The following is an 11233-nucleotide window of genomic DNA, read 5'->3' on the forward strand; positions in this document are numbered from 1 at the left end:
CTTTTTAAGTTTTATTCAAGTCAACGTTGCTAAATTCTGTTCCTGTTACACAGATTCCTCCAGGCAGGCTCTTGCAGCTCCCCTCCTGAACCTACCCCCAAAGAAAAAGTAAGTATTTGCTTCTCAGAGCAACCCAGGGTTTCCTATCATGGATTTGCAAAGCTTTGAAATGCTAGTGAAAATGACATTGTGCACACATTCCCATTTTAGAAATGCAGACTATTATGAAAAGATCTCTGACCCATTGGACCTTGCCACAATTGAAAAGCAGATCTTGACTGGTTATTATAAAACTGTGGAAGCTTTTGATGGGGACATGCTGAAGGTCTTCAGGAATGCAGAGGTGAGGCTCTCTCTGACCTTAAAGCTATTGCACAGACTTGCACTTTTTGATTTACAGTGGTAAAAGAAGGATATTTTAGAGAAAGTTAACCCGTGGTGGTTCATTTCTGATGAGCAGACACTGACAGCAGTTCGTGTGCTTCAGCTTACCTTTTGGTTGCTTTGATCAGACAAATAGAAAGGTCAAAAATATACATGAACAGATAAATTCAAGAAATCTCAGTGTCTTTTGGAAGAAGTGCCTTGGTCTGCAGAGCCCTGTGTGTGATGCCTGTTCCTGCTGTTCCAACGAAGGAAGCAGATGGACGGGTGTACCCCACACTGAGGGATGCAGCTGGAGACACCTTGAGGGGTGCAAGCAGGCAGGAGGAATGCACCCAGGAAAGGGTAGAACCTGGGGAAAAAAAATAAGGGTTTGCTTTGCTTGGTTTTCAGAAATATTATGGCAGGAAATCTCCAACTGGTCGTGACGTGTGCCGGCTCCGCAAAGCGTATTACAACGCTCGCCATGAGGCATCTGCCCAGATTGATGAAATTGTGGGAGAAACAGCAAGTGAAGCTGACAGCAGTGAGACATCAGTCTGTGAAAAAGAAAACGGGCACGAGAAGGACGAGGACGTGATCCGTTGCATTTGTGGCCTTTACAAAGATGAAGGACTCATGATCCAGTGTGAAAAGTGCATGGTGAGGCAGGGGGAACACAAACTGGAGCCTGGTGCTCTCTTTTTTATTCTCCATAACCAGTGAGGCTTTGACCAGAAGTTCCCACCTAGCTGGTAGCTTTAATGATCTCATCAGACCTTCAGTTTCTCTCCAAAAGCATTGAGAGATTCTGTTTTCATAAAAAAAATACATACAGAGGAGCTACCACTTTTCTGAAACTGCACACAACTCCTGTCTTTAGTCAAGCAGAATTAATTTTAAAAATTTTGAGGCTTTCACACACACAGTTGCAAGGGGGTCTTGTCTGCCTTACTGACATAATGTGAGATAGTTCAAAGAAAATCTTGGATTTCCTTTGGGAAGTTTGTTTGCTTGCTTTCCTTAGTATTTTTTCCAGAAAATGCGACTCGTAAATAAAAATTATCCCAGGAATTTCTAATTTCTACTTGTCTGGTTTTCTAGGTCTGGCAGCACTGTGACTGCATGGGTGTGAATTCTGATGTTGAGCACTACCTGTGTGAGCAGTGTGAACCTCGAGCTGTGAACAGGGTAAAAAAACCTCATTACTACAGTTACAAACTAAAGCACCTCTTGCATTTCTAGTTATTCACAAGACTGTTGTGGGATTCTCTCTTTGTAGGGGAGCTTCCTTGGGTTAATTTTAACCACATGAAGTGTCAATCCTTCTTTTTTCTCCACTTCTCCATATTTCCAAGTGGATAACACCCCAGTTTTGCACCGATTCGGGGGAGCGTCTCAGAAATCGCTTCATTTTTTCTATTTTTCTTTTTTTTTTTTCTTGTACCCAGGAGGTTCCTATGATCCCACGTCCCCATTATGCTCAGCCTGGCTGTGTTTATTATATCTGCTTGCTACGAGATGATCTGCTGCTTCGCCAAGGTATGTCCTGACCCTGGTGGCTGCTGTGACTGCCATCAGATAAGAGGCTACAGAGATTTCTGGCATCATCCTGTTGAAAATGCTTTCATCTTTTTTTTCAAATAGAAAGCTGCACTCTCTGCTAATATGGGAATGACACGTAGGAAGAGCTCTCACAGGCTGGTTGATGAAGAAACATTAATTCCTTTTAACACAGGTAGAGCTCTCCTGGCCAAAGAAGGAAGATGCTGAGCCAGTTTGTAGGACATTTAGAAGTAAAGGCAAGGAGGCTGTTAGGCCTTCAGTATTTAGGGTAGAATGGTCATTAAAAACCCAGCTTATTCCTTGTTGGTCCCACAAGTGCATCTTTCTGGTCATTGCCTCAAAGCCCTGAGTCTTCAGAGGCACCTACACAGAATTCAGTTCACTGGGGTTTTTTTATATCTTATTATTTTATCCTACAGACACATCTAAGATTAGAAAGAAGCCTGTAGAATTATTAAGGGAGCTGCTCCTGAATGAGTAAAGCCAGATTGTCTGTTTGTTAAAGGGGAATGACAGAGTCTTCAGGGAAGTGGAGATTTTTTTTAAAAATGGTGTATTCTTTATTCTCTCTGCCAGATTCTAGAACTTGCATTGAGTCTTCCTTTTTCATTGTTGCTCTTCATTGTCTGTCCAGTGGGATTCTCTCTTTGTAGTGGAGCTTCCTTGGGTTAGTTTTAACCACATGAAGTGTCAATCCTTCTTCAACCATGTGGCTTTCTCATTTCTTGACAGTTTCTGGGATTAAGGTCTGTGAAATCATGAGTAGCATTGGAGAGTGTGACAATGTAGAAACCAGGGAACAAACACTGAAATTAGTAGATAACATATTAAAATAAAAGGAAGTATTTAAAAAAAAAAACAAAAAAAGCAGGCATAACCAAACTGTGGAGTTGGAGAGCTCCTGAGTACAAGTGGTTCCAAAAACATTGGACAAATTCTTGGAGGAAGGATTAATCCCTCCCTGCTTATGCACCATGGTCCAGTTACAGCCTGTAGCTTCAAAAGTCCATAAAAGAGGTTAAGGAAAGCCTGAGGAAGGTGCCATGGGAAGTCTGTTCTCTTCATGCCTCACTTCTGTGCCTTTTCCTCCTAAAATCTGCTGCTGCCTGATTTCTGGCTGGACTGTTATGCTGTATGACCTTTTCATCTTACCCAAGGTCATTTTCCTTAAGTTTTTATGACTTGGAATCCCCCAGGTTTGAGCTCATCGTGAAATCAAGAAGAGAAAAGATTGAATTGTTTCTTAAATACTATGTACTAAACCCAAGGATATTTTAATAATGATATTTTTTGAGTTTCCCAAATGTTCTCAAATTCTGTTTGCCTTTCCTGAGCTCTGCTGGAATAGTCAAAGGTTTGGGCTTCTCAGTCAGTGACTTCTTTTCTGCATAATAGTGCCTCTAAGTATCTCCTTAAATCTTAAAGATTTAGGTTTTAAATATTATCACAATTTCCTGATAAAAACTTCTCTTGTGTTCAGTCCTTGCTTTAAAGCTGTTGTGAAAATCACCGAGGGAACCTTTCCTCCTTCGCTGGTTTTTGCATCACTCCTCACAACCCAACATCAGGCAGCTCTGTCGTGTTGGTTTCAATTAAACCATTTCCTTTTGGTTTTTTTTTTTGGTGGGATGGACTCCTGAAAAGCTCTTCAGAGGTTTTTGTTCTGTGTCTGTTGCAGGGGACTGTGTTTACCTGATGAGAGACAGTCGCAGGACTCCTGATGGCCACCCCGTCCGGCAGTCCTACCGCCTCCTCTCCCACATCAACAGGGAGAAACTTGATATCTTCCGTATTGAGAAACTCTGGAAAAATGAGAAGTATGTTCAAGGCATCTTCTGGAGACATTCCATAGCACCTGCCTGTCAAAGCACAGTCATTCTGGGGGAAGTCTTGTCATAGCTGAAAAATGCAGGACTGAACACGGTTGGGTCACAAAGTTGTGATGCTTTCCCCTGTGTCCCTGCTTGGGCTTCACAACTGCAAAGTGAAAACATGGAAGGTGGGAGATTTAAGCAAGGGATGAGGCTTACAGGTCAATGTTGCACATCCCTCACTGCTGGGACAGGCTGAGAATACAGACTGAGAGCTGGATTGGCTCAACTAATGATCACTGCCTTGCTAAACCACTGTAAGGTGATTGAAAGCACATGCCCCAAAAGGCAGCACAACAATAAGTCTGCTGTGTTGATAAAAATCACACTGAGAGTGTTTCCTCTCACTGATAAGGATGAAGTTGAATGTGCAGTATTCATGAGGTTGAATTCATCACAGTTATTGCAAAAGTGCCTGGTAGATAACTCAAAATTAAGTGGAGGTGTTTGAAGTCAGCTCAAGAGAGTACAGAGACACCTCACACCAACAATAATATTAGAAGGGTTGGACCAGATGGTCCTTGAGATCCCTTCCAACCTGACATCCTAGGATTCTCTGATAAGGAAAGTTGTATTGTGGGCTTATAGAAATATCTTTTTTGGGGTTTTTTAACCTTCTCTTTCTCTTGCCTTTCCACCTTCACACAGAGAGGAGCGTTTTGCATTTGGCCATCATTATTTCCGTCCACACGAAACTCATCATTCCCCTTCCCGAAAGTTTTATCACAATGAGCTCTTCAGGGTGCCACTCTATGAAATTATCCCCTTAGAGGCCGTGGTGGGAACGTGCTGTGTTCTTGACCTCTACACCTACTGCAAAGGTAAGGAAATTTCACAGGAGGAGAACTGAAATATTAGACTCCCTTCGAATGATTTGGGAAGTGTGCGAAAACACTGCTGTAAAAAGTGTTTGGGAAGTGTGCTAAAACACTGCTGTAAAAAGTGTTTACAGGCCAATGTTTACAGGGCATGAGAGCTGGGGAGAGTCTGGGAACTTTTTGATGAGGGTACCCAGGTTTTCCTCTTGAATTGTGCTAGAAATCTGTCCACTGTTACCGTTCTCAATCAAGGAGAACAAATAAAAACTGCCCGCTGCCTCTGACACTGGATGGCTTGTTCTTCTTCTTGATCCACCACGTGTTTCCTCTGGGTTCTGATGAAGATTTTTTTTTCTGCCTGCTTTGTTTTGAAACTGCAGGGAGGCCAAAAGGTGTGAAGGAGCAGGATGTGTATATTTGTGATTATCGCCTCGATAAATCAGCTCATCTCTTCTACAAGATCCACCGGAATCGTTACCCTGTCTGCACCAAGCCCTATGCCTTTGACCACTTCCCCAAGAAACTCACACCCAAGAGAGACTTTTCAGTAAGTGTTTCCTCTCTTTAACTTCTTTACTTTTCACTAGAAGGCAAGGCATGCTTTTGGAGAGCCTCTGGTTCTCTCTTTCTGCATGAAACCAAAGGAAGCTTGACACTTCTGGATGAAAAGCTGGCTAGAAAGAAAGAAAAATTGACCATAGACAGAGAATATACAGCTCAAAGTCCAACCAGATGTAAAACAAATAATTGTGGAAGTTGGGAGGTTGAGGTTTCTGACTGAAATCTAGATGCTAATTTCATTTCAGCCACATCTGAGGGAAGGAAGTCTTAAAATCCACTTTTCACTTGCAATTCTGCAACTGTTAAAGAATTTTATGCATTTCAGAGACTTAAACAACACAGAGTCCAATGTCAGTTTTTTACCCTGTCCCTTTCAGGCTTCCTTTGCTTTGGTGTAATTACTCCTTAATAAACTTACTTGAAAAATGGTTTTCAGCAGTACCTTTGAATAGTGATTCCCAACACAGAGAAGCAGGACTTCCCTAATTCCATTTCCCTCCTCCATCAAATCACATCAATATATAATTATCACTGCAAGTGGATTTTCTGTCACAAAACCAGCAAGCATAGGCAGCAAAATCATGAAGTAGATTCCCTTAACATCCTCCATGTGAATTCCTGTCCACTTCACTGTCTCATTTTTCCCTAATCCATGGAAGTAGCAGCTCCTCATTCTGCACACTCTCCTCCACAGCACTGCTTTGTCTCTGAGTGCAGAGGAAGCAGAAATGGCAAATCTTTTGCAGTTGAGCACTTTCCTTCCTAGAAGCAGAGAGAGACTTGTACAGTAAATTTAGAGATGGTTCCAAACTTCTGTTGGGCAGAAGGGAAAGGTGATTTTAATCATGATGGTCTATGGCTTGAAATGTGTGTAGAAAATAGGAAGAATCAGATAATAAGTCTGGTTCTAATTTATGATTACACATTCTCCTTTGAATTCATCTGATGTGCCAGCTGTGTGCTGCCATTTCCAACATCTCAGCTGGGCACTGGCACTTCCAGAATATTGGATTCACCAGCACTTTCTTCCTGTGAACTTTACTCAGTGTTAACCATAATCTTTATTGTTCTTACAGCCTCATTATGTACCAGACAACTACAAGAGAAATGGAGGCAGGTGAGTCTTACCTACCAGATTGTTCCTTGAGAAAAGATGTTAAGTGTCCACTCTTTTTCCTACCCATTTCCCCTGGGTGCTATGGAAATAATAAATTGGAAGGATTTCAAGCAATCCTCTCAACTTTCAAAGACAAAACAGGGAACATGGAGAAGCAGCCTTAGTGTTCCTTGATACTGTAGCTCCTAGCTGGTGGGTTTGAGTGCATGCATTAATAACTGAGATTCCAGAAAGCTCCTGACTCTAGAGATTGGCCTTTCAGATGAGTGTCTGAAAACCTGTGGTATTTAAACCCTTTTTTTCCTGCCAGATCATCCTGGAAAACAGATCGCTCAAAACCACAGATTAAAGATTTAAACCAAGAAGAAGATTCTCTTCCTCTTATTGAGGATGTGTTAGGAAACCAAGAGCAACCTTCAAGTGAGATGCCCAGCCTAGAGGAGCCAGAAAAAGAGGCAGTCTCTAGTGAGACTTGTGAAAGTGATAAAAAGGTGGAAGAAAGCAGTTCTGACACAAGGCAGCTCTGCACTCCAGAGGAAAGGCGACATGTTCAGAGAGAGAGACTCAATCAGATCCTGCTAAACCTCTTAGAGAAAATCCCAGGGAAAAATGGTGAGATTTCATTTTATGGTTCCATGATATCACTTCTCCTCCTTTGGTTTTAGTTTCCTGTAGAGCATGTTGCTAAAATAAATCCTTTTTTGCTAATATATTGCTAGTGGACCTTATTAATATCAGGAGTTATCTTTGCAGTGATGTTTTCTTTTGAAGCAGAAGCAGTTTCCACTCATTCCAAATGATCTTTCTGATCAGTGTTTTGTTAGAATATTTTTTAGTAACCCCAAAAACTTTTGGAAGACAGATTCCTCCCTATCCTTCCATGTTTCCAACTGAGCAACTTAGCAGACACACAAACTGAAAGGAATTTGGAAAGGCTCTTCTGACCTTTAATGAGCTTTTTGCTGGGTTCTAAGTTAACTTCTGTAGGTATTGGCTAAGCTGCAGTGGTAGCACTGATTAAGGATGTCTCTGGTTTTAATTTAAAGCTCTTCTGTGCTTTGGGAGTTAACACAAAATAATACAGAATAATTTGGGTTGAAAGGATCTCTGGAGCTGATGCGGGGCAACAAAACTTCAAACTCCCCTGGGGTTGCTCAGCATTTTGAACACCACTATGGATGGAAAGATCCTTGAAGAACCATGAACAGGGGAGCTAGGAAAGCTGTTGCTGGTGTCACTTCCTTTACCAAAAACTTGTGGTCTCTTGCAGCTATTGATGTCACTTACTTGCTGGAGGAAGGATCAGGAAGAAAACTGAGGCGCCGCACGCTCAGCATCCCTGAGAGCAGCTTCAGGAAGTGATGCCAGGAGAGGAAGCTGTGGCCTGGAGTCTGCTACAAGGTCTGCTGAGGACTGAGGGCAGGAGCCCAATTTCCTCTGCACCAGCCAAGGAAAAGAGGGCAGCAGAAAACTGACAAATATACAAACAGTTAGCACTTAGATGTCTGGGTTGGCAGGTTGCCCTGCCCTGCTCTGCAGTGCTCTTATGGTGTGTGTGTTGTTGGGCGTGCCTTGTATTGATGTTTGGTACTGAGAAAAACCTCGTGGTTATTGTCCAGGATGGTCGAATTTAATTTATTTTTTGCTTGATATTCCCACTCAGAGGAAAAAAAAAAAAAAAAAAAAAAAAAAAAACTAAATAAACGGGGAGGTAAGAAGGATGAGGACTGACATACTCTGATAAATATTCCCCATGGTCACCAATTAACCTGTGATTGTACAAGATGCTGTTGGCACCACCACAGCCCATGCCAGTGAAAAAAATCCAGATGGGAAGGGTGAAGGCCCAGTGGCTTAAAAATTAAAGGCTGCCCTAAAGCTGCGTGGCCTCTGATTTTGCACAAGTTCCAAGAAGAGAGAAATGTACCTGAACACACAAAAGGTTCACCATGGAACAGCCAGTGCACACCTTTGGTCTGTGACAAGGAGAAACTTCCAAAGTCCCCTTGGAGCAAAGCAGGAGTTGGCTGATTGAGGCACTTGTTCTGCGTCGTGGCAGGGGGGGGTGGGGGTTGGGGGGGGGGTGTGATTTTTGTTTGGTTTTTTTTTTCCACTTTTTTCTGCAGAGAAATTTTATAAAGCAAGTCAAATCCTGACAACACCATTGCTGTTGGTTTTTTGATAAAGCTGTGGTTCTCGTGTGTCTAGTGTGTTGTGCAAATGAAAAAAAAAAAATCTGTTAAAAAGGAGAAAAAAAAAAACCACCAAACAAAAAAAAAAAAGAAAAAAAAAAGAAAAAAAAAAAAAAAGGAAACCTTCTTCACTACATGAACCCCGTCAAGCAGTATTCAGAGCGAGTATTTGTTGTGAACTGTAGAATATATCAACTGCTAACACTATTCTTGTGTTCTGGTTGTACAGCTGAAAATGTCTGTCTCTTAAATTAAGAGTCAGCGTCTCCCTCACCTCCCTCTCTCTGCCCCTGTGGGAAGTTTGACTCCTGAGAGCAGCAGCCCAGGCTCTGATTCCTCACTGCTTGGCACTGGGATGTCCAGAGGGGACTGGGGAGCAGCAGGAATCCCTCACCCTGCACCCAGCATCCCCGGGCTGTGGCAAAGGGAGGGGGTGGTTGGAGGACACTGCCCCTTGACAATGGCTTTGCTTTTTTGTCTTTCAGAAGTACATATGCATATACAGTCCTGTTTTAGGTGTTCTTATAAGAAAACCAGTTTTTAATGTGCCAAGTTGTATATATCTGCTGCGTGGATGTAAAGCAATACAGTAGTTACATGTTCCTTTTTAATGGACCAAGCTTGTCCTAATGTACATTCTTGTTATTATTATAATTATTTTACTCTTAGTGGAACATGACTCATTCCATTAACTTTTATGTGTTGATTTAAAAAGAAGAAAAAAAAGAAGAAAAAAAAAAAAAAAAAAAAGAAAGGAAAAAAAAAAACCCTTTGAGAAAAAAATATTTTATTAAAAAAAAAAAAAAAAAAGAAATAAGAAAATAGTTTGGAATATTTTCTTACTGTAGAGAAGCACTGTACAGTACCAGGAACCCTGAGTATAAAATACTCGTGCGTGTAGTAGGAATATCGCATGTCCAAAAATCTTTTGAGTTGTCTCATTTAGTTTAAAACAGAAATCATTGTCTCAAATGGTGTTAAACACTAAAAAAAAAAAAAAAGTTTTTAAAAAAAAAAAATAAAGTGCGTACAGAAGCGAGACACTAGCTCTGTCATTTTATCTTTCTTTTGTTGAAAGACTAAACAAAATGTTTTTTAGACAATCAAATGTTAGGTAAGTGCAAAGAATTGTTTTTCTTACTGGTGTAGAAATTAATGACTTTTTTTATTTTTGGGTTATTTTATAATAACGAGAAGACCAGTGTGTCACCAGGATCGCTGTTTTAAGACCAGGAAGCACTACATTATTGCAAATAGATATGAACTCTTAGTCTGCATGGGTGTAGGCTGTGTGATTGCTGAAAATAAATGCTGCTAATATATTTCCTTTTTACAAAGCATATCTAAATAGATCATTGTTTTGATGTTAATCTTTGTAAATTATGTATTACCAATTTTAACATTGGATGTAATTGCATAAAAAAAAGCCTGCATCTCAATCCTGAGAGTCTAGTATTAAATGGAAAATCTTTTCCTATCGATGACTTGTGGGGTTTTCTTTGACATGTCTGGGATTTTCCTTCCCTTGCCTCTGTCTCAACCACTCCTGTTGTCTTCTGACTCTCTTCCAGCCTCTTTGACGGGGTTCTTGCCCCGTCCTTTTCGAATCCCCCTCATCCTGATGGTCCCAGGACAGAGTTTGATGCTGGTCAGCCCCTGGCAGGAGGGATGATGGCCTCGTGTCTGCAGACCCTGGGGCAGTCAGAGGCGCGGCAGGTCGGTACGTCAACCGTTCCCTCTTCGTGTTCAGCACCTCCTCCCAGATTATCTGGGAAGAATTATCTGGAGTTACCCCTGGGACTGAGAGTCGGAGACTCCCGGCCCCACCTCACCATCCCCTGACACCCCTGGGTTCCATTTTGTCACTGTTGGACCCCCAGGAATAACCCCAACCAGAGGAGGGGAGGTCCTGCTGGGAAGCAGCTCCATGGAGAAAGCCCTTGGGGTCCTGGAGGACAGGGAATTCTCCAGGGAATTCTCAGCAATGTGGCCAAGAGGGCCAATGGTGTCCTGGGGAGCATCAGGAAAAGGATCCAGCAGATCCCGGGAGGTTCTCCTCCCCCTCTGCTCTGCCCTGGGGAGACCACACCTGGAATCCTGGATCCAGTTTGGGGCTCCCCAGTTCCAGAGAGACAGAGATCTACTGGAGAGAGGCCCCGGGAGAGCTCTGAGGGTGCTGAAGGGACTTGGAGATCTCTGCTGGGGAGAAAGTGAGAGAACTGTTGAGCCTGGAGAAGGCTGAGAGGATCTTCTGAATGTCCATCAAGAGCTGAGGGGTGGGGGGCAAGAGGGACCAATCTCTTACCAGTGGTGCCCAGGAATAGGACTGGGAATAATGGGTTGAAGCTGGAACATGGGAAGTTCCCCCTCAACATGAGGAGAAACTTCTTGAGTGTGAGACTGAAGGAGCCCTGCCTGGCCCAGACTGCCCAGAGAGGTTGTGGAGTCTCCTTCTCTGGAGACTTTCCAACCCCCCTGGATGTGTTCTGTGTTCCTGCCCTGGGTGATCCTGCTCTGGCAGGGGGGTTGGACTCAATGATCTCTAGAAATCCCTTCCAACCTCTCACATTCTTTGATTCTATGACCCGAGTGTGCCAGATGAGGTGTTTTTTTACTCCAGAACCAGAAGTCAGGTTAAGGGAAAAAGGCAGCAAGGTAGCCCCATCCCCCTGCCCCACATTTCTTGGCACAGAGCAGGACACAGGGACAGGGACACTGAGAACTTCACATCCCTCCATCCCATCT

The 11233-nt window shown here is 42.7% G+C and overlaps 1 protein-coding gene across 2 annotated transcripts in view; it reads left to right on the forward strand.

Moving 5' to 3' along the window:
• ASH1L (ASH1 like histone lysine methyltransferase) overlaps positions 1-8064 on the forward strand; it is a 53743-nt gene extending 45679 nt beyond the window's left edge. For both annotated transcript variants that reach the window (XM_071726844.1, XM_071726843.1), the window contains exons 18-28: positions 54-108; positions 211-343; positions 778-1026; positions 1468-1554; positions 1815-1905; positions 3608-3746; positions 4449-4621; positions 4999-5165; positions 6256-6296; positions 6607-6908; positions 7567-8064. In XM_071726844.1, coding sequence (XP_071582945.1) covers positions 54-108; positions 211-343; positions 778-1026; positions 1468-1554; positions 1815-1905; positions 3608-3746; positions 4449-4621; positions 4999-5165; positions 6256-6296; positions 6607-6908; positions 7567-7658 — 1529 coding nt within the window. In that variant the 3' untranslated portion in view covers positions 7659-8064. The remainder of the gene's footprint in view (positions 1-53; positions 109-210; positions 344-777; positions 1027-1467; positions 1555-1814; positions 1906-3607; positions 3747-4448; positions 4622-4998; positions 5166-6255; positions 6297-6606; positions 6909-7566) is intronic.
• The last annotated feature ends 3169 nt before the right edge of the window (positions 8065-11233 follow it).

The sequence above is a fragment of the Heliangelus exortis genome, chromosome 27, assembly GCF_036169615.1.
Source record: "Heliangelus exortis chromosome 27, bHelExo1.hap1, whole genome shotgun sequence".
NCBI classification, from domain to species: domain Eukaryota; kingdom Metazoa; phylum Chordata; class Aves; order Apodiformes; family Trochilidae; genus Heliangelus; species Heliangelus exortis.